Source organism: Piliocolobus tephrosceles, chromosome 9 (genome assembly GCF_002776525.5).
Source record: "Piliocolobus tephrosceles isolate RC106 chromosome 9, ASM277652v3, whole genome shotgun sequence".
Lineage (NCBI taxonomy): Eukaryota > Metazoa > Chordata > Mammalia > Primates > Cercopithecidae > Piliocolobus > Piliocolobus tephrosceles.
Genome location: NC_045442.1, coordinates 111,968,694 through 111,993,333, shown reverse-complemented (window position 1 = coordinate 111,993,333; position 24,640 = coordinate 111,968,694). Strand labels below are relative to the sequence as shown.

Below are 24,640 nucleotides of genomic sequence, written 5' to 3'. Positions count from 1 at the left end.
TTTAGTTACACCCGGTAACCTGGAATTTTAAACTCATGGTCACCTGGAATCTCAGAATGCGACCTTATTTGGAAATAGGGCTTTTGCAGATGTCATCTAGTTAAAATACAGTCCTGCTGGATAAAGGTGGGTCCTAATTCAATGACTGGTGTCCTTATAAGAAGAGGGAAAATTGGGCACAGAGAGAAGATGATGTGAAAACAGATAGGGAGAATGACAGGTGATTGATGTGATACATCTACGAGCCAAGGAACACTAAGATGGCCCATAGCTACCAGCAACTATGAACAGACAAGGGAAGGTTCTCCTCTGTAGCCATAAGAGAGCATGATGCTGCCAACACCTTCATTTCAGGCTTCCAGCCTGAAAACGGAGCAGACAAAAAATTTCTGTTGATTTAAGCCACCCAGTTTGTGATATTTTTGTATGCAGCCCTAGGAAACTAATACCTAGCTTCTCTAATTATGCCTTTTGCTTGTTTGTCTTAATATCAGGATTTGAAAATCTTGTCCCGTATGATAAGCATACTATTCTACAATATGTTGATAGCTCTGCCAAAGAAAAAAAGGTTCCTTAGTCAAATACGTTGGGAATATCCTCTATTGCATAAAGAAATAGTCTGCATATTGTGGGAATTCTCAGAGCCTTTACTAGCATCTTTTAAAATCTTTCAAAGACAAATTTTATAGAATTGATCCCATTCATTTGAATGCAGAATCTTCTTCCTTTGAATGACAAATTGACACCTGTAGGACATTTATATTCAGAAGAACAGTTAAAGAAGTGATGAACTACATCATGCCACAATACCTCAAGAATAATCACACTAAATTGAATGACTGCTCTCTTCATGTTGCTACCGGCTCACAGAGGCAGGAGTCTCTTAGAGAAGTTTTTCTATAGATACATGTACTTTCTTATCCCATTGTATTTATAAATTTGTTCTATTTTAACTGTCACTCCTAACTGCTACATTCCACATTCTCAAAGGGAGTAGTACTAAAGGAGCTGTGTGTTGTGTCCTCCTTCAGCTCATAGCTCTGCTACTTACAGTGGAATACAAAGCAAAGTTTAATTGTGAACTTCAACTTTCTCATCAACCAAAATAAGAATCATAACTATTATATAGAGACAAAGCGAGGATTAAATGAAATGACAGATATAAAGAGAATGTTTCAGGACCTGGAACACATTATATTTCATACCCAGTACCCCTCTTTTCCTATTTTCCTAAATGTGCCTTATTTATAGAATATGCTCAGTAATTTTATATTGAATGAATACATGAATATAATGGTAAGATTTTAATTTTTTGGGTTTGATGGTAGGACCTTAAAAAGAATTATGTTATGTTCCTTCAAAATATGCCTTTTCAAATGAGACATATTTTATACCTATAGTGATATTGATCAATGGACAAATTATAGGATTTAGAAAGGTAGAAACTAGTTTGATTGATGACACAGCTGTATACAAAGGTGATCATTGTCTTCCTGATGGCACAGCTGTCTGATATTGGCATTAACTGCACCAGAAATGCCAGGAATTGGCATCAGTTCTCAAGACTATGTTATATTTTTTACCTGGTACCTATGGGAAATAATAGGATATGAAATTACAAGTTGTTCCCCCTCATCACAGTGATGTGAAATACAAACAACTTATTTTGCTTATTTTATTTTCCCCACTGGTATATTAGAAATAAACTTTCCAAGAAAACATAACTTCAACATGAGGGAAAAGATCAAAAGAAAAATATTATTTATATCATAAAGATCCGTGTTACAGTGTTTACATGAACAAAAATATCAAATCTGTTTTTCAGCAGCACACATTATTTTCTTATATGAATGGCCTCTCCAGATGCTGCTCTATATGCTAATGTGTTTCTCAGAGGCTGCTAAATTTTCCAACACAAGGCAACTGAATTATTTACTTCATTTTATAGTTCTTAACCAAGACTGCGGTTCATATTCTTAAACTAGATGCTGAGTTGGAGTTCATTATTATTTTCCTGACATCTACTTCCCGGTCCTTTGAAAGGATACTTAGAACTTCAGTATTCTACACTACAATAGGTTATAAGTATTACAGTCTATTCTAGGAAAAAGATAAATTATAAAATATATTTCAAATGCCATTTGAAAACTGAATTAGCAATTAGATTTTAAAAAGGCATTCTGTTGATTTGATGACATAAATTATAACAGAGAATTTATCTCTATCCTTGAAGACATTACAAATGTCTTGACTGGTAAATTAGAAAAACAAATTATCAGTCTTGATGTTTTCTTAAAGTAATGTCTTTAGTTGTTTTCAGAAGCTAAAAATGCTTATTTTAAGCCCTTTATCTTTATTGTGTAAGTCTCTTGTTCAGAGGTGTAATAAAGTTAGCTTATATTTTATTTTAGTATTTTCTTATATATCCCCAAATGACATAGAAACAATGGTAAAACTCATATGTTTTCTTTTTTAATTTTTAATTCTTAAAATTTAATATAACTATTTGTAGAGACAGAGTCTCACTTTGTTGGCCAGGATGATCTTGAACTGGCCTCATGTGATCCTCCCACGTTGGCCTCCTAAAATGTGATTACAGGGGTGAACCACTCCACCCAGCCTCATGTGTGTTCATATTCTTCACCTTATAAACTACAAAGTTTAGGGTTTGTTTTGCACATTGAGACAATATTACCTGACTTGGGATAATTATAAGAATGTATCCATACAGAAACAAACAAACAAAACCCTCACTGTTTTGATGCCACCTGCAACAGAACTTGGACATTCTTAAAGAGTCATGTGTAATAAAATAGAGTGGATGATTTGTCCAGGAATTACCATAGCTTCTGTGGGGTTATCTGCCTTTCTTTGGCTTGTGCATTGGAGAGCAAGTCCCTGAATGTTTTGATGACTGAGTCATTCTTACCCTTATTTGCCTTAAAAATTTTGAGCAATTGTTTAAATGAGGTTTATTTAAGAGAGAAACATTTATCTGAAGATATATCAATATGCTACCACAGGTTCTTTTCAAGTATTTTTAATATTTGGACACTTATCTCACTTATGATTTTACAGATTTTTATTGCAGTTGTAATCTTCAAAAAGAACTTCATAAAGAATTATTGTCATTAAATAATTCTAAACAGTACATTTTGTTACTTATGATCAAATTACTCACTGGTTTTTGTTTTTGTTTTGTTTTGCTTTTTTGAGATGGAGTCTTGCTCTGTCACCCAGGCTGGAGTGCAGTGGCACGATCTCGGCTCACTGCAACCTCTACCTCCCAGGTTCAAGTGATTCTTTTGCCTCAGCCTCCTGAGCAGCTGGGACCACAAGTGCACGCCACCACGCCCAGCTAATTTTGTATGTTTAGTAGAGATGGGATTTCACCATGTTGGCCAGGCTGGTCTCGAACTCCTGACCTCAGGTGATCTACCTGCCTCAGCCTCAACGTGCTAGGATTGCAGGTGTGGGCCACCATGCCCAGCCTCCCTCATTGGTTTTATGCAGAATCATGAATATTGACTTAAAAATGAAAAGTATCAAAAGTCCTAAATATATAAATGTGTAAGGTATGACACCTTCATACCTCAATGCTCAGTTTTGTAACATCTTCACTACCGTTTTCAGCTTTATAATTTACTTGCAGCATGATAAAAAGATGCCTGTATAATTACTACTATCTTGGAAATGGGAAAATAAAGCAACTTAAGCAATGACAGTAATAAAATACTTCAAAAAACACCTGGGAGATAGTTTGGTATTTGATGCAATAGTTTGGTATTTGATGCAACTTAACTTATTTAATTTCTGCAACTTATTACAATAAGCTCATTCAAATTATCACACCTTTTTACGTCACTTTTCTGTTTCACAGTTTTCTCTAAAATAAAGAACTGTTCTAAACCAAAATAACTACTATGATTAATGATAACTTTTGCTCGGAGCAGCATTACCCAAGCTAAAATGTATTGCAGAATAATAAACTTCATAAATTTCTTACCAAGACCTGAGAAGCATAGATGAGAAGACAGAATAAATAAATTACATTGACCAAGTGGATACTTAGAGAAGGAAATGTGTGTAATACTAAAATAGTTTATCAACTTTGAAACTGGGACCAGATTTGTAGAGAAATGAACTTACAGAAGCCAGGGAAGTAGCTGTGTGTATAGCAAACCAAATTAGTCTCTTTATATCTTGCTATCAGGATAGCATTATAAGGTTTCAAATATTACATGGTACAGCAAGATCACTGCAATTTTGAATTGCATGTTTTAAAGTCAGTACATTTCCATTTTCCTTAACATATATTTGGAAATACTTTCCAGGTACCTCCAGTGGGCGCTGTGATTTCGAATTTGATCTTTGTTCCTGGGAGCAGGAGAAAGACGAGGACTTTGACTGGAATCTGAAAGCTAGCAGCATCCCTGCAGCAGGCACAGAGCCAGCGGCAGATCACACTTTGGGAAATTCATCTGGTCATTACATCTTTATAAAGAGTTTGTTCCCTCAGCAGCCCATGAGAGCTGCCAGAATTTCAAGTCCAGTTATAAGTAAGAGAAGCAAAAACTGCAAGGTATGGGCAAAATCAAACCAACCAACCAAACAAACACAGAATTATTGTGAGAAACTATTGATAAATTGACATACAGAAAATAGAGTGGCTGGGGCCAGAAAAGAGATGAGTTTGAATTTATTCAACTTTGGATATGTGAGGGAGGGAAAAAACGAAGTTCAGAATTAAAGGGAAGGATTGCTTTAACTGTTGGAACAATTTATCCTATGGATAAATTCCGTGGATATTGAAGTTTGGGAAACCATTGGAAAATTCCATGGTTGTTATTCACAGCCATGTATAATACAGAAGAAGTAAGATACCAGTTGCTTTCTGTTAAGAAGTTTAGTGCTTATTAAAACTATGGAAATTTTACAAACAGAAACAGAATTAAACAACAGTCAGTATATAATTAAATATCTACAAGAATGAATACTAGAGATAGTGAGAACCACAAAAATTGTTGAGTAAGTCTTCATGAAAAACAAAACAGAAAGGACCCTGAACTTACTCTTAAAACAAGTAGAATAATTTCTATAGGCAGGAAGAAAACATGGTTTGTTTATTAGCCTGTGGAAATTTCACAAAAACATCTGTGGACAATTAAAAGTATAAATAAGCTTGTATGGCTCTTTGGGAAAAGCAGCAGCCTCATACGATAACTACGTATTTACAGGGTTTTCCATTTTCCTTTGTTTATTGTTTGCTTGTTTGTTTATATTCCATAAAAGAATTGAGTCAGCTCGGCTAAGAACTGAATTTAGCTTTACATATAGTACAAATTAAGTGTTTAGAGATCACAAGTGCTCAGAGATCTCTTGCTTACAAGAGATGGATACAGAAATAAATACATTTACAATAAGAAATGCAGTCTCTAATTTCTGAGCACATGTATTTTGACTAGAGTGTTCCCCAATGTTTGAACTCTGAAAAGCAAACAAATTACACCCAGAAACTTTCTTCCCTTCGCTTCCTCTTCCCCTTCCCTTCGACAGAGTCTCACTCTGTCGCGCAGGCTGGAGGGCAGTGGCGTGATCTCAGCTCACTGCAACATCCATCTCCCAGGTTCAAGTAGTTCTCCTGCCTCAGTCGCCTGAGGAGCTGGGATTACAGGCTTGCGCCATCATCCCAGCTAATTTTGTATTTTTAGTAGAGACAGGGTTTTCACCATGTTGCTGGTCTCGAACTCCTGACCTCAGGTGATCTGCCCACCTCGACTTCCCAAAGTATTGGGATTATAGGCGTGAGCCACTCTGCCCGGTCCAACTTACACTTCTCCGTGCCTGTGTCCACAACTGACAGAGCCCTAACCATGGGAGAGAGACATATCAAACAGCCTTCAACACCTTAGCACCGCCATAGTATGAATACATGTTAAACTTTTACTTTGTCTTAAAAGTTTTTCTGTCTCATCCTGAGTTGATTTTATAGTTTAACTCTCATAGAGCAATTTCATCTATCACGTAGACAGTGAAGATTTTCTGCTAGCGAAGTGACATGACCAGATGAGAGTTTTAGTGATAGAACTTGGTCAGCAGTCTAGAATGAAAGTAAATCATACAAAACTATTTTGGCAAAAATTGAGTTTTTATCAAGTATAGTTTTTATCTGTTTTTGCTACCTTCCAGATTACTTGGTACTTTCTCAGGAATAAAACCCAAGCATACCAGATTTTCTGTATGTTGGCTATACATCTATAAATTTAGATACGTCTATATACATCTATATGTTTATAAATTATAATTTATACATCTATAGATATTTTGAAAATCACACATTAGCTTTAGTCTTATAAACCTAACTAAATATTAAATACAAAATACGAAAATTACAGGTTGACATCTAAGCTTTTCTATTGAGACACTTCTGAAAATGTCTGGTGAATATTTTTTCATACTGTAGTAACTAAGATTTCATCCATTGCTATATTCCCCTGGTCCCAGAACTAGAGTCCCCAATATTTTAAACATCTGTGTGAGAATAATGAAGTATGCCTGGAAGAAATGTCAAAAAATTAATGATGAATGGTTCATTTTATGAATATTTATGATATAGATTGAATAAGAATATGTAAGGAAAGATTGTGCTGGGAAATATTGGGTCTCCCATATTAAAAATGTATTCATCAGGTAAGCAGATTGATCTCCCAGATTTTTATGAGAATCACCTCTGCCCCTTCAGCTTGTGGAATACCTTTCAAGCAGAGATAATCAGTTTTTTTTTCTTTGTGGGAGTTAGTGTGTAGGAAGGATGCATATATAGGGTGATGAGAGAAGAGATCAGACCTTAATGGTTTTTTTTTTTTTTTCTTTTTGAGATGGAGCCTCACTTTATTGCCTGGACTGGAGTGCAGTGGTGTGATCTCTGCTCACTGCAATCTCTGCCTCCCAGGTTCAGGCAGTTCTCCTGCCTCAGCCTCCTGAGTAGCTGGGACTGCAGGCACAGTCCACCACGCCTAGCAATTTTGTTGTTGTTGTTGTTGTTGTTATTGTTGTTGTTGTTGTATTTTTAGTAGAGACAGGGTTTCACCAAATTGGCCAGGCTGGTCTTGAACCCCTGACCTCAGGTGATCCGCCTGTCTTGGCCTCCCAAGTGCAGGGATTACAGGTGTGAGCCACTGGGCCTACCAATGCTTAGAAGATTTTTATTCACTCTCACTATCCTGTGTTAGGCTTTGTTGTCACCAGGTGTTCCCCCTGGAAATAGGGGTATTGGTGCATCTGTTTGCATGTTAACCTGATGGCATCATTCAGCAAATGACCTGAAGAAGATACAGACGTATTTACTGAGACATAAAACATAGGCTTCATATTTGTTGCACAAATAAGACAAACACAAAAGGAGAAGACCCTCTATAGCCACAAGGGGTCCTTGCAGAAGTGTGCCGGACAGGTGGCCCTGGGATGCTGTCTGAGAGGTTGGCCCCTGGCCACTTTGTTTCTCACTCAAATGAATCATGGTACCCAAGTTTCTCCAGTACCAGAACAATCCATAATGATCATAGAGCTCATGTGGGGAAAGTTAGTCCATAGAACAAATATTTTGGGGTCATAGTATAATATTTAAAGATTTCATCAGTTGGGAGATGGGTAGAGTCACTTTATGGCTCACCCATTCTTGGTTGATCCTTTCTGGATTAATACACTGCATATGTGATTTAATGGTGCTCATTTTTCTTCTTGTAGAGCATGATATATGTGACTGCTAGTGTTTCAAACATGTCTTTTTCCTGTGTGCAGGGCACCTTTGTCACGGTTTTCCCTCATTCACACAAATGACAAGACAAAAGCTTTAAAGGCTTTGAATTCCTACTGCTCCTAACCTGTCCTGTTCTATTCCCAGAATTTCCTGGGTTTTTTCACTGACTTTTTTCACTGTGTAACAATCACTCAAAATCTAGTAAATTTCATCTTTGCAACATTGAAATATTAATCCCTGAAAATACTTTCTATTAATTTTTATTCAGAGAAGAGCTCCCCAGGCTGCTCTGCAAAAGTCCATTGGTAGCATTTCAAGTAAAATTTGGATAATTACTATTCTGGGGTTTTGATGTATTTAAATGAAGCCCAGAGAATCTTACAGAACTGAGAAAGTGTTTCAAGTACCAAAATGGCAGTGGAATAAGCAAAAGAAGAGAAGAAAATAAGTTTCATGAGATTAAAAATAATCTTCTTTTCCTGTTATTTCTTAATCATGAAAAGTCTTTTTATATAATGCATTGCAGTTTAATGATCTTGTATTCCTTTGACAATGGGCTCTAAGAGTTTATGAAGGAATCTTGCTTTTAGAAGTCACAGAAAGAACATAAACTCAGCTCTTTTATTCCTACTAAATTTATATTTGATTCTTCCTCTGCTGTCTCCCATACATTGCAACATATGATTCAAAGCTGGTCTGACTTCACTCAGTGTTAAAGTGTAGACAGAGCAAGAGAATAAATAGCTGTAATTTTCCTCCAGAAATGTGTTAATAAAGAAGAGGGCGGTGGGATAGAATTGAAAATAATATATTAATTATACTAATCATATCATATGTATATTCTTATTCTTGATTACAGATTATTTTCCATTATCACATGTATGGAAATGGCATTGGGGCACTCACCTTAATGCAGGTGTCAGTCACAAACCAAACGAAGGTTCTACTGAACCTCACTGTAGAACAAGGCAATTTCTGGCGGAGGGAAGAACTGTCACTGTTTGGTGATGAAGACTTCCAACTCAAATTTGAAGGTAGAGTTGGGAAAGGTCAGCGTGGTGACATTGCACTTGATGACATTGTGCTTACAGAAAATTGTCTATCACTCCGTGAATCCATGCAAGAAGAACTAGCAGTGCCTCTTCCAACAGGTACATTCTAATCTGTGTGTGTTTGGTATTTTTGCATGGTTAAGGGTGAAAAGGAAGAAAGAAGATGCAAAAGACATAGCGTAAACACCTAGTAATTTATCATTTTCATAAAGAAAATGTAAGATCTTTTTAAACTTAAAAAAATATTTCTCAAGCCTTTACTCATAAAAATGTCTTCCACATTTTCTCCAAGCTTTGGTCTGTTTATCAGTTTCCGCCTTCTCTGTTTAGTCAGCTTCCTCTTAGATCGATAAAGTAAGAGAAGACTCCTTTGTTTGCAATCTGCTTCAGAATTTAATTCTAAGCAAACATCGATTCGCTTCCAATAAAACATAAGTAAATTGAGGACAGGGTTGTTCAATTTTAATTAGACATTTTTGTGGTTATGATATTTGCCACCTTCTTCATGGACCCATGAGCAAGCCAATTTGATATTGAAACAGAGTAGATAATTGAATGTGTCCATATGTCCTTTTAACCTAAAATAACTGTTGATAATTTGTTGAAAGAATTTTACTCAAATGTTGAGTTGGCAGATGTTCAATGTAATTCCTACAGAGACAATGCTATAAGCAGTATTTAGCAAGCACCATTAACCCATATAATATTAAACGTTAGAGATGAAAATAAATGCAATATATATTATTAACATGACAAAGGAGTGAATTTTGTTAGCCAGTGATTAATAGATAGTACTTTTTTCTTTTTTTGAGACAGAGTCTAGCTCAGTCACACAGACTGGAGTGCAGTGGTACAATCTCAGCTCACTGCAAACTCTTCCTCCTGGGCTCAATTGATCGTCCCACCTCAGCCTCCTGAATAGCTGGGTCTACAGGCATGATCCACCTCACCCGGCAAATTTTTGTGTTTTTTGCAGAGATGGGGTCTTGCTGTATTGCCTAGGTTGGTCTCAGACTCCTGGGCTCAAGAGATCCACCTGCCTTGGCCTCCCAAAGTACTGGGATTATAGGCATGAGCCACCATGCCTAGCAGATATTAATTTTTTTAACCATGAGTTTAGTGTAGAAAACAGAAGTACAGTTTCATTGATATTTAAATTATATTTATTATAATTGATGAATATAAAAATGGTTTATTAAAAGCAAACTAATTTGTATGCTCTGGCTTCTAACATAGTAGGCGGAATGGACAATGTTGCCATTTCTGCCTTCCCCATTTATTTCAAAGGGAGGGTTTTCATTTGGTTACATGGAAGTTTCTAGATAAATGTTTCCCAGTGGACAATTAAACAGGCTCTTTGCCTGACAAGCTTCTAACACTATACAGAATAGTATAGAGGAAAGCAAATAAACATTTTAAGACTGTAATGAAAGGGAAATATTCATAGGTGGATTTAATGCAAAGGTGATGCACATGCCCAAGAGTACTCTACTTCTCCAAGGAAAGCTTTGCCTTTCATTCTGTGTGGGATGTTTGATGGCAGATATAGGTCTTAGATAAGTCTGGTCCTTTGAAGAGTAATTATTTGATCACAATATAAAATAATCTTGTAGCATCCCATTGGTGAGGGAGCAAAATTTTTTTTTTTTTTTTTTTTTTTTTTTTTTTTTTTTTTTTTTTTTTTCCCCAGTAGAGATGGGTTTTTGTTATGTTGGCCAGGCTGGTCTCAAACTCTTGAGCTCAAAGCCATCCACCTGCCTCAGCCTCCAAAGTTCTGGGATTACAGGCTTGCGCCACATGCCTGACTCAAGGAAGCAACATTAAAAGAAAAAGTTAAACCGCTTTAAAATCTAATTAAAAACTATTGAGTGGGATACAAAAGGAACAAACCAATCTTGTTGGGGATTTTAAGACCTTAAAGTAGTAAAATCTTGAATGAGGTCATATTTTAGGAAACATCCAACAGGAAAATTTTAAAGTATGTGCAAAACAGTATTGATTGTACATTAATTACAAATTAAGGGCACAGATGAATCACACCAGAGCTCTTTGAATATCATAATATTTGAGAGGGTATATTAAAATTTTTAATGAATTTATTTTTTAAAAGAATTGCTCTTAAAAATAATACAAGATGGCAAGTGGGTAGAAAAAAAATCCCTGAATAACTTTAATATTGAGTAGGATGTAACTAAATGCCAGGAGAAATATTTAAACATTATACATTACTGAACACTAGATTGTATTCCTTCTATCTAACTGTATTTTTGTACCTATTAACCAACCTCTCTTTATCCCCCCATCCCCACTACCCTTTCCAGCCTCTGGTAACTACCATTCTACTCTCTACCTTTGTGGGATCAGTTTTTTTTAGTTCTCGAATATGAGTGAGAGCACGTGATATTTGTCTCTGTGCCTGGCTTATTTCACTTAACATAATATCCTCCAGTTCCATTCATGTCGTATATAGGATGAATGTAATTAACAGTAATTTACTGTATATTTCCAAATAACTAGAGGAATGGATGTGGAATGGTCCCAACATTTAAAAAAATGATAAATGTTTGAGGTGATGGTTATCCCAGTTACCCTGATTTGATCTTTACACATTGCATGCTTGTATCAAAATATCACATGTCACCCATAAGTATGTACAGCTATTGTGTATCTGCAAATATTAAAAACAGTAAAGAAATTTGGAGAAAAGTAAGCAAAAATATTTTATGAGGTTGTAGAGAAAAATAAAACATTCAGCTGAGGATATCTAATTTGAAATGTATTTATAGGGTGCTCAAGAATTTGGAACCACACTTAGAGCTCATAGGAGGGAAAGATTCCTTCGGTTTGTAGGGCAGGGGCGGTGGAATTTGAGCCCTGGAGGACCAGATAAAGGATATGGTCGTGAGAGTGCTGTAGGCAGGCTAAATGGCATAAGAAAGAACAGGGATCGTGTCATGCATGCTGCAGGGTGGGCTGTGGGTGATGATTTGGGTGAGGTGGGCACCTCATGTAGCTATCTGAGATATTACAAGGGAAATAGAGTCAAATTGTGGACCACCTTGGGTATCAGTTTAATTTTTTCTCAAACCTACATCAAAAGGATATTAAATGGTCTTAGAAAACAAAGAATAAATAAGAATTTAATATAAGAATATGAAAAGTTAATATAAAAGGTTACTTATATTAAACATTAATATAATTTATTACATTAAAATAAAAAAGATTATCCATTCATATAAAGTATGATAACTTGTGGGAATGTCTGCAGTAGAAAGACTCCAAGAAAAACAACTGAATGCCTTTATTTCTATGATTAGAGCATTCTGAAAATTAAGGTGAGATACTGCAATATTTATATAGCTATCTCAGCTGTAATGCTTACATTCAAGTGAAGCAGATTCATGTGGAGTTCGCTTTCATATAAACTACTTGATGTACCTTTAATTGTGCCTTTAGAAACTAAAAGTATACACCCATTTCTTGGTAAAAGTGAAATGCTAAACTTGGTTTAGAGACTCAAGCTGTGAAATAATTCTGAAACACCTTAACTTCATTGTAAGTTTAGAAGACTCTGTAGGAGTCTCTGATATTTTTAGAGAAGTATGTGTGTATATACATACTCACATATAAGTATACATGTATGTGTATATATATACACACGTCTATATATACACATATGTGTATACATATATTCATATCTATATATACATATATACATATCTATATATGCATATATACACATAAACGTGTAAATATATACATATATGTATATATGTATATACACATATGTAGACATAAACATGTATACGTATTTATGTATATATGTATATATACGTATATGTGTATATATGTATATATGTGTGTATATATGTATATATATGCTGGGGTTAGGTGGGAATGCAGACAATATGAGTCACTCTAAATATGTAATTCAATGGAGACAATTTTATATGCGTAAATTGTTGAAATGGTTGGATGAATGAGCTCTAATGAGGTCTTCCAGAAATGGCTCCCAGAATTGGCTCTCCTGAGACCAACTACCACTAGAGAAGTTACAGGACATCTTTCTTGGTGAAATATATTTATATCTATCTATCTATATATATAGATATAGATATATCATGTATATCTATATGAAGTTACAGAACATCTTTCTTGGTGAGGTATATCTATATCTATGTGTATCTATATCTACATCTAACATCTATCTATATTTATATGGAGGGGAGGATAAAGCCAGAGGTGGGAATAGTGGTATCTTGAACAAATAAAAAGCCAGAATATTTCTTTTTCTATTTATGGAAGTTGGTGCAAGCGAGTTAAGGAATAGCATAAATTTCCAATACAGCCACAAATGTAAGCCACATATTTACTTTTACATTTTCTAATAGTGACATTTTAAAAAATGAAATTAATTTTAATAATATATTTTAATTCAATCTACCCAAATTTTACCAGCTTAACACAAAATCAATATAAAGTATTAATGAGATATTTTGCATTATTGTTTACATACTAAGTTTTTAAATCCAGTGTGTATTGTACACTCACTGCACATCTCAATTTGAATTAGTCACATTTCAATTACCCAGTAGGTACTCATGTCTATTGGTTACCCCAGTGGACAACAAAGGAGATAAAATCAACACTCTAGGGCACTTTTGGGCCTGTCTCTGACAAAAGAGTTCCATTAGTTGATGTGATATTTGTAAATTTCCAAGAATTTCAGCTATTTTCCTGTTTAATAGAAGTACAAAAATTCACCTTGCCAAGTACAGTGGCTCACACCTGTAATCCCAGCACTTTGGGATGCTGAGGTGGGTGAATCACCTGAGGTCAGGAGTTCGAGAGCAGCCTGACCAACATGGCAAAACCCCATCTCTACTAAAAATACAAAAATTAGCCAGGCATGGTGGCAGGTGCCTGTAATTCCAGCTACTTGGGAGGCTGAGGCAGGGAGAATTGCTTGAATCTGGGAGGTGGAGGTTGCAGTGAACTGAAATCTTGCCCCTGCACTCCAGCCTGGGCAACAGAGTGAGACTCCATCTGAAAAAAAAAAAAAAAAAAGAGAGAGAAAAATGCACCTCAAGGTCAAATGTGAAAGCACAGGCACCATGTTCTAGTAGAATAGGTATTAATATCAGACTCTCCTCTTATTAGCTATTTTTACCCAATTTGTCTGAGACACAGTTTCCTCATCTATAAAGCAGAGATAATTTCCACATGTTCTTAGGTTCTAAGACTCTTAAGAATCAAAAGAGGTAACTGCCCACGTAATTTTTTTAATGTCTGGCATATGTAGGTATTTTTCAGTTAAAAAAATCTCATGTTACATTATCCTATATTTTTTATGTCTTTACCCATATTCTTTAGGTGGCATAAACATTTGACAGTAAACCTTGTTTATTTGCATTTTATTAAGAACATGTTTCTTTGTTTTGGCAAAATTATATTTCTTGCAGATATCAAAAGCATATCCTTATTTTATATTACATTATAACTATAAAATCTTATTATTTATTGAAAACATCTCTAATTTATTTTTGATGTCTCGTGAGTAGTGTATGTGTGTGTATCTTTAGAATGTTTAATGATTCTTAATTTCTCATTACTGCAAAAACACTTAACTTCGAATTTGCACAGAGTGAACTGGGATAAATGGCATTATGTTCCATCAACAGTAACAAGATCCATTAAACTTTTGGAAATGACTCTAGCTCACACACACTTTTCATCTGAATTCATGTGTTTAGGCTAACAACTCCATCAAGGATAGCTTAAAATAGAAAAGACAAGAGGGAAAAAAATGTATATATTTAGGAAGATGCAATTGAGCAGAATCTGAAATCAGTAATTCTGATTAATCAAAATAGACCCAGGGCTTTATTAGCAAAAGTAATATTAAATTATTCTTAAGTCCCTAGGAGTCATATTTAAGAGCTTACTTTGATGGCAATTTTGTTAATTGCTAAATGATGAAAGATAAAAATAATTGTTTTATGAATTTTAATAAGAAAAAGACAACCAACTTTCTTCTTCTAAATGTCCATATGCAAATTAAATCACGGTCATATTCTCTACTTATTGACAGGTGTTTAAGAAAACCTATATATATGCAATCAGGGCAGGAGTCAAGTGTGTGTGTGTTTGTGTGTGTGTGTGAGAGAGAGAGAGAAAGAGAGAGAGTGAGTTTAATCACCACAGCTACTTCCAAATAGGAGTTATTCAATGTATTTGTTTTGGGATATAATATGGTAATCAATTTCTTTTAAAAATGTATGGAAAACAATGAGGACTGAATAGCTCATCTTTCAAGCCACTCATTTCTCTGCAATATTTAGCAGTGCTTTAAAACTAATGCCTGGTGATGAGAATGGTGGTGTAGCAAATCAGAGTCCTGAGTTAGGAATATCTGGCTGGTCGTATATGGCTAAATAATTTAGTGAAACCTACATATGCTGTTTCGCGCAAAGTACATGTGTTACATTCTGAGATTTAAAGACATAAACGTCGATCTTGACACTGCTTACTGTGTGATGTCAGCTAATCTACTTAAACCTCTCTAATTCCTATCTTTATGTTCTGTACAATTGGGACTGTTGGAATCTACTTCTGAGTGATTTGAAAAATAAATCACATAGTAACATATAGTGCTTCTTGAACAATGTGTGGCATATAGTCAGTGTTAGCTGTTACTTTCTTTGCCTCTCTTTATTCCCGCTAAGGAGACTACGAAATTAAACTGTACACATGTTGACATTTCTTAAAAGCATATTTTATACTTGCTGTTCTTTTTTCCTCATGTTCTATTCGCTACTCAAAGCAAGGGTTCAAATCTCCTTTGCCTTCATTTTCTCTTCAGAAAAAAAAAATTGCTTTCAAAAAGCCTCTAAAATTTCTAAATTGCTAAATGTGGTGGTTTAACTGATTATTCATAATAAGAAATGGAGAAGAAAGAATAGTCACAATAAAGATCCAGGGATAGAATTGACAGGACGGCCACTGATGGACGAAGGACACGAAGAAAAGATTACAGTTTTGAACCTGGAAAACCTTACAAAATATAACTGAGATTCAGAGAAGTTGATGAGTTGGCTGGATATGATGTATTGGGGGTAGAGAAAAGTTCATTTTTAAAAATATTGGCATGCTCCACAGAATATTTTCCAAATTAATGTTTTCCCAGTAAAACAGTTACTGGTTTTTAATATCCAAATTTCACAGAATCCCTCTTTTTGCTTTTGGTTTTTGGTTTTTGACTAATACCTGTATTGGAAATACACATTGACATCACCCCAAACTCACTAGACTACTGTTCATACAGTATGTTGTGCAAGAAAAATCACAAGTTCCATTCCAAATACAAGTTCCATTCCAACCCGGTAGACAAAGACATTTTGCAGATTTTGTGGAGTGGCAATGGAGGCTGTTCATCATGGATGTTGCTGGAACTGGGAGAAACAGCACAGCATTAGATGCACTGTGGGCCAATACTCCATTGCACAGTTCTTCCAAATAAATTCACTATTGTCTTTCCTGTGTAGTCATGTTTTTGTCTAATTTGAGCTATAAGTGGCCCTAGAAGTTGAGAAAGTGTTGGAGAAAGTTGTGGAGAGGAAAGCAAAGCAAGTGAAAAAAATACATCACAATGTAGGAGAAGATAAAAGAATATAGGATTTTGACCCAGGAGAGCTGGCTTTGATGAAGTAGATGAAAAAGAATAATTAAAGAACACTTGGAAAATCTAACTGAGGGATTCACTACCAAGTTTATTCATATAAACATGTAATGTTAGTCTAAAGAAGACAGCAGTGAAGACCCAATAAATCAGCTCATCTCACTGATGAACATTACTGATTTAAAAGAATTTATGGCCCTTGCAAATGCCGTGACAAGCATTACACCTTTATTAGTTTCACTGGATGTCATCTGCATTTTAAGAACTTAGAATGATATTGGATACGGAATACATTATAATTATCCCCATTTACATAATGGGAAATTTTAAAAGAGAAATTAAAATAATTATTCTAATTATAAAGGGAAATTGCCTCTAGGATATAGCATTTCATTTATATAAGCAGGACATCTGACTTTCAGGAACACATTACTAAAAGTATATGAATGGGGGCTATACTTTGTTTAAATTCTCCATGGGGCATGCTGGTATATGTATTTGGTCAGCACTTGGACTTGTGAGACTTCAGATGTCTGAATGGCCAGGGACGAACTGGGCCTTTTAAGGTCTGAAAGCTCTTGTTTCTTTTCTGCTACCTAGGTCTATTTAAAAATACTTATCTTCTGTTTGTGGATCTAATAATAAGTAGCCTAAATAGCTCCACAGCCTCTCTCCTTTAAATATAAGATATTTTCCTGGAAACCTGCTTTTTTTTGTGTATTTGTCTTAAGAACTAAAATTTCTTCATTATGGCAACTGGATTGTCTACCCATCCCTTCTCACTCCCATTCCCAAATTCCAGTCTTGCTGGTGATAACTATATTTTACCTATCCTCATTCTTCCAATTTCAGACGTTATAGAACAGAAATTGTATAAAATTCTGCATGGCCTACATGGAAAACACTCCTGGAAATACTAGCTAATATTTTCAATATATTTAAAATTCATTTTGAATGTAACAACACATAGTAAACAGCCTTATAAATATTGAAACAGCAGCTTCTCCCACATTATTTACCCAGTGCATCAATTTAAAAATGCATGACATTATTATGTATTAAAATTATGGAATGATTTAGTAGAAAATAGTAATCGTGTTATCAATTATATTGCATACTATTACACTGCAATATTAACTCATAGTAGCATAGTATTATTTTAAAATCTCTAGTTAAGGTAAGCAGTGAAGTTTTTATTTGAAATTCATTCCTTCATATAGCTTTGCTGTGGTCTCATTATTACATAAATTAACTATATAAAAGTAAGCACTGCTGCCTAAACAAAGTGTCATTGTTTTATTAAATCACCCAAGACTGGAGGTGTGGTAGTCTGCTATTTGCTCCTCAACAGGCATTCTCTTCTGCTTCTTGTAGTGATAGAACTCCCAATACTGATATAGATACATAGTCAAACAGAGTCAAGACTATATTTCCCAGTCTCTGTTATCACCAGTGTGGAACATGTGAACGTATTTTGCCAATGGAATGTAAACAGATACTATACATAATCTATAGATTGTGCAATTAAAGAGAAGAGGCATTCCCTCCATTTCCCTTCTCTCCTTCCCACTGGCCAGCATGTGAATGTGAGGGTAGGCACTCAATCTTTGATCTCAGTTCCTGAACGGTAGGAGGGGTCTGAGTCCTATCCCCCAAATACTAAAGAGCTGCCACATCAGCCTACGATTTCCTAGCTCGTATTTTCTGTGAAAAAGAGAATAATCTCTCACCTTTTCACTGCTATCTTGTGGTTTGGCATAGCAGCTAAGCCTACATCTTAATAAAGGAACTTACTATTTTTTGTTATCATGTGCTGTGTAACTAGGATGTTTACTTGAATGTTGACTTATCCCTAGTTACACTCAGAAGATGTCTAATTTCCCAGAAGTCATCAAGAAAGATGTTCTGTGACTTCTGTATTGTTAGTCGGTTTCATGGAGAGCCAATTCTGGGAGCCGTTTCTGGAAGACCTCAATAGGGCTCATTCCTCCAACCATTTCAACAGTTTATCTATGTAAAATTCTCTCCATAAAATTACATTCTGCTCAAAATGTTTACAGTGATTTAGATCATCTGCATTTAAAGCCTGACTAACGCCAGCATTACTTATCAAAAGTTGAGTTTTATTGTTTGAATCACTTGTGGTTGTATACATTTTCTAGATGTGTCATTCTGATTCTAAAGATTCAAATTTTTTTTCCTCCAGAAAGTGCCCCAAATAATACTTATAGGACCTTTCCAGGCTTGGTTTTAATATTTATTCTAATTCTGCAATCTGGTGAGTCAAATCCTGTGTCTGATTTTTGCCTACATCAGCTTTGTGCCTACAAGCAAGAAGAAATTCTTTTAGGGCTATCATAGCAATACTCTGAATTTCTGACCAGCCCGTGAGTCAATAATTTAAATTTAAGAGCCAATTATTTATTTTTATAAACTCTCTGGTTATCAATTTCAGTGTATCCAATTCACTCCTATAATGCTTGAATTTATTTATTTATTTTTTTATTTTTTATTATACTTTAAGTTCTAGGGTACATGTGCGTAACATGCAGGTTTGTTACATATGTATACTTGTGTCATGTTGGTGTGCTGCACCCATCAACTCGTCATTTACATCAGGTATAACTCCCAATGCAATCCCTGCCCCCTCCCCACTCCGCATGATAGGCCCCGGTGTGTGATGTTCCCCTTCCCGAGTCCAAGTGATCTCATTGTTCAGTTCCCACCTATGAGTGAGAACATGCGGTGTTTGGTTTTCTGTTCTTGTGATAGTTTGCTGAGAATGATGGTTTCCAGCTGCATCCATGTCCCTACAAAGGACTCAAACTCATCCTTTTTTATGGCTACATAGTATTCCATGGTGTATATGTACCACATTTTCTTAATCCAGTCTGTCACTGATGGACATTTGGGTTGATTCCAAGTCTTTGCTATTGGGAATAGTGCCGCAATAAACATATGTGTGCATGTGTCTTTATAGCAGCATGATCTGTAATCCTTTGGGTATATACCCAGTAATGGGATGGCTGGGTCGTATGGTACTTCTAATTCTAGATCCTTGAGGAATTGCCATACTGTTTTCCATAATGGTTGAACTAGTTTACAATCCCACCAACCGTGTAAAAGTGTTCCTATTTCTCCACATCCTCTCCAGCACCTGTTGTTTCCTGACTTTTTAATGATTACCATTCTAACTGGTGTGAGATGGTATCTCATTGTGGTTTTGATTTGCATTTCTCTGATGACCAGTGATGCTGAGCATCTTTTCATGTGTCTATTGGCTGTATGAATGTCTTCTTTTGAGAAATGTCTATTCATATCCTTTGCCCACTTTTTGATGGGGTTGTTTGTTTTTTTCTTATAAATTTGTTTGAGTTCTTTGTAGGTTCTAGATATTAGCCCTTTGTCAGATGAGTAGATTGCAAAAATTTTCTCCCATTCTGTAGGTTGCCTGTTCACTCTGATGATAGTTTCTTTTGCTGTGCAGAAGCTCTTTAGTTTAATTAGATCCCATTTGTCAGTTTGGGCTTTTGTTGCCATTGCTTTTGGTGTTTTAGACATGAAGTCCTTGCCCATGCCTATGTCCTGAATGGTACTACCCAGGTTTTCTTCTAGGGTTTTATGGTATTAGGTCTAACATTTAAGTCTCTAATCCATCTTGAATTAATTTTCATATAAGGAGTAAGGAAGGGATCCAGTTTAAGCTTTCTACTTATGGCTAGCCAATTTTCCCAGCACCATTTATTAAATAGGGAATCCTTTCCCCATTTCTTGTTTTTCTCAGGTTTATCAAAGATCAGATGGCTGTATATGTGTGGTATTATTTCTGAGGACTCTGTTCTGTTCCATTGGTCTATATCTCTGTTTTGGTACCAGTACCGTGCTGTTTTGGTTACTGTAGCCTTGTAGTATAGTTTGAAGTCAGGTATCGTGATGCCTCCAGCTTTGTTCTTTTGACTTAGGATTATCTTGGCAATGCGGGCTCTTTTTTGGTTCCATATGAACTCTAAAGCAGTTTTTTCTAATTCTGTGAAGAAACTCATTGGTAGCTTGATGGGAAAGGCATTGAATCTATAAATAACCTTGGGCAGTATGGCCATTTTCACGATATTGATTCTTCCTATCCATGAGCATGGTATGTTCTTCCATTTGTTTGTGTCCTCTTTGATTTCACTGAGCAGTGGTTTGTAGTTCTCCTTGAAGAGGTCCTTTACATCCCTTGTAAGTTGGATTCCTAGGTATTTTATTCTCTTTGAAGCAATTGTGAATGGAAGTTCATTCCTGATTTGGCTCTCTGCTTGTCTGTTACTGGTGTATAAGAATGCTTGTGATTTTTGCACATTAATTGTGTATCCTGAGACTTTGCTGAAGTTGCTTATCAGCTTAAGGAGATTTTGGGCTGAAACAATGGGGTTTTCTAAATATACAATCATGTCATCTGCAAACAGGGACAATTTGACTTCTTCTTTTCCTAACTGAATACCCTTGATATCTTTCTCTTGCCTGATTGCCCTAGCCAGAACTTCCAACACTATGTTGAATAGGAGTGGTGAGAGAGGGCATCCCTGTCTTGTGCCAGTTTTCAAAGGGAATTTTTCCAGTTTTTGCCCATTCAGTATGACATTGTCTGTGGGTTTGTCATAAATCGCTCTTATTATTTTGAAATACGTTCCATCAATACCAAATTTATTGAGCGTTTTTAGCATGAAGGGCTGTTGAATTTTGTCAAAGGCCTTTTCTGCATCTATTGAGATAATCATGTGGTTCTTGTCTTTGGTTCTGTTTATATGCTGGATTACGTTTATTGATTTGTGTATGTTGAACCAGCCTTGCATCCCAGGGATGAAGCCCACTTGATCATGGTGGATAAGCTTTTTGATGTGCTGCTGAATCCGGTTTGCCAGTATTTTATTGAGGATTTTTGCATCGATGTTCATCAGGGTTATTGGTCTAAAATTCTCTTTTTTGTGTGTGTCTCTGACAGGGTTTGGTAACAGGATGATGTTGGCCTCATGAAATGAGTTAGGGAGGATTCCCTCTTTTTCTATTGATTGGAATAGTTTCAGAAGGAATGGTACCAGCTCCTCCTTGTACCTCTGGTAGAATTCAGCTGTGAATCCATCTGGTCCTGGACTTTTTTTGGTTGGTAGGCTATTAATTATTGCCTCAATTTCAGAGCCTGCTATTGGTCTATTCAGGGATTCAGCTTCTCCCTGGTTTAGTCTTGGGAGAGTGTAAGTGTCCATGAAATTATCCATTTCTTCTAGATTTTCCAGTTTATTTGCGTAGAGATGTTTATAGTATTCTCTGATGGTAGTTTGTATTTCTGTGGGGTCGGTGGTGATATCCCCTTTATCATTTTTTATTGCGTCTATTTGATTCTTCTCCCTTTTCTTCTTTATTAGTCTTGCTAGCAGTGTATCAATTTTGTTGATCCTTTCAGAAAACCAGCATCTGGATTCATTGTTTTTTTGGAGGGTTTTTTGTGTCTCTATCTCCTTCAGTTCTGCTCTGATCCTAGTTATTTCTTGCCTTCTGCTAGCTTTTGAATGTGTTTGCTCTTGCTTCTCTAGTTCTTTTAATTGTGATGATAGTGTGTCAATTTTAGATCTTTCTAGCTTTCTCTTGTGGGCACTTAGTGCTATAAATTTCCCTCTACACACTGCTTTAAATGTGTCCCAGAGATTCTGGTATGTTGTATCTTTGTTCTCATTGGTTTCAAAGAACATCTTTATTTCTGCCTTCATTTCATTATGTACCCAGTAGTCATTCAGGAGCAGATTGTTCAGTTTGCATGTAGTTGAGTGGTTTTGATTGAGTTTCTTAGTCCTCAGTTCTAGTTTGATTGCACTGTGGTCGAGAGACAGTTTGCTATAATTTCTGTTTTTGTACATTTGCTGAGGAGTGCTTTACTTCCAATTATGTGGTCAATTTTGGAATAAGTGTGATGTGGTGCTGAGAAGAATGTATATTCTGTTGATTTGGGGTGGAGAGTTCTGTAGATGTCTATGAGGTCTCTTGCTGCAGAGATGAGTTCAATTCCTGGATATCCTTGTTAACTTTCTGTCTTGTTGATCTGTCTAATGTTGACAGTGGGGTGTGAAGTCTCCATTATTATCGTATGGGAGTCTAAGTCCCTTTGTAAGTCTCTAAGGACTTGCTTTATGAATTTGGGTGCTCCTGTATTGGGTGCATATATATTTAGGATAGTTAGCTCTTCCTGTTGAATTGATCCCTTTACCATTATGTAATGGCTTTCTTTGTCTCTTGATCTTTGATGGTTTAAAGTCTGTTTTATCAGAGACTGGCATTGCAACCCCTGCTTTTTTTTTTTGTTCTCCATTTGCTTGGTAGATCTTCCTCCATCCCTTTATTTTAAGCCTATGTATGTCTCTGCATATGAGATGGGTCTGCTGAATACAGCAGACTGATGGGTCTTGACTCTTTATCCAGTTTGCCAGTCTGTGTCTTTTAATTGGAGCATTTAGTCCATTTACATTTAAGGTTAATATTGTTATGTGTGAACTTGATCCTGCCATTATGATATTAACTGGTTATTTTGCTCGTTAGTAGATGCAGTTTCTTCCTAGCCTCAATGGTCTTTACAGATTGGCATGTTTTTGCAATGGCTGGTACCGGTTGTTCCTTTCCATGTTTAGTGCTTCCTTCAGGGTCTCTTGTAAGGCAGGCCTGGTGGTGACAAAATCTCTAAGCATTTGCTTATCTGTAAAGGATTTTGTTTCTCCTTCACTTATGAAACTTAGTTTGGCTGGATATGAAATTCTGGGTTTAAAATTCTTTTCTTTAAGAATGTTGAATATTGGCCCCCACTCTCTTCTGGCTTGTAGAGTTTCTGCTGAGAGAACTACTGTTAGTCTGATGGGCTTCCCTTTGTGGGTAACCTGACCTTTCTCTCTGGCTGCCCTTAAGATTTTTTCCTTCATTTCAACTTTGGTGAATCTGGCAATTATGTGTCTTTGAGTTGCTCTTCTCGAGGGATATCTTTGTGGCGTTCTCTGTATTTCCTGAATTTGAATGTTGGCCTGCCCTACTAGGTTGGGGAAGTTCTCCTGGATGATATCCTGAAGAGTGTTTTCCAACTTGGTTCCATTTTCCCCCTCACTTTCAGGCACCCCAATCAGACGTAGATTTGCTCTTTTTACATAATCCCATACTTCTTGCAGGCTTTGTTCATTTCTTTTCCTTCTTTTTTCTTTAGGTTTCTCTTCTCGCTTCATTTCATTCATTTGATCCTCAATTGCTGGTACTGTTTCTTCCAGTTGATCGAGTCGGTTACTGAAGCTTGTGCATTTGTCACGTATTTCTCGTGTCATGGTTTACATCCCTGTCAGTTCGTTTATGACCTTCTCTGCATTAATTATTCTGGTTATCAATTCTTCCACTCTTTTTTCAAGATTTTTAGTTTCTTTGTGCTAGGTACGTAATTCCTCCTTTAGCTCCGAGAAGTTTGATGGACTGAAGCCTTCTTCTCTCATCTCGTCAAAGTCATTCTCCATCCAGCTTTGATCCGTTGCTGGCGATGAGCTGTGTTCCTTTGCAGGGGGAGATGCGCTCTTATTCTTTGAATTTCCAGCTTTTCTGCCCTGCTTTTTCCCCATCTTTGTGGTTTTATCTGTCTCTGGTCGTTGATGATGGTGATGTACTGCTGGAGTTTTGGTGTGGGTGTCCTTTCTGTTTGTTAGTTTTCCTTCTAACAGTCAGGACCCTCAGCTGTAGGTCTGTTGGAGATTGCTTGAGGTCCACTCCAGACCCTGTTTGCCTGGGTGTCAGCAGCAGAGGCTGCAGAAGATAGAATACTGCTGAACAGCGAGTGTACCTGTCTGATTCTTGCTTTGGAAGCTTCCTCTCAGGGGTGTACTCTACCATGTAAGGTGTGGGGTGTCGGTCGGCCCCTGCTGGAGGATGTCTCCCAGTTAGGCTACTCAGGGGTCAGGGACCCACTTGAGCAGGCAGTCTGTCCGTTCTCAGATCTCACCCTCCATGTTGGGAGATCCACTGCTCTCTTCAAAGCTGTCAGACAGAGTCGTTCTGGTCTGCAGAGGTTTCTGCTCCTTTTGTTGTTGTTGTTGTTGTTATTGTTTAGCTCTGCCCTGTCCCCAGAGGTGGAGTCTACAGAGACAGGCAGGTTTC

General features: G+C 36.4%; 1 protein-coding gene across 1 annotated transcript in view; it reads left to right on the top strand.

The window, feature by feature from the left end:
- Positions 1-24,640, top strand: part of MALRD1 (MAM and LDL receptor class A domain containing 1) — a 701,386-nt gene that overhangs the window by 305,490 nt on the left and 371,256 nt on the right. Inside the window, exons 25-26 of the mRNA XM_026454821.1 lie at positions 4,335-4,582; positions 8,619-8,910. Coding sequence (XP_026310606.1) covers positions 4,335-4,582; positions 8,619-8,910 — 540 coding nt within the window. The remainder of the gene's footprint in view (positions 1-4,334; positions 4,583-8,618; positions 8,911-24,640) is intronic.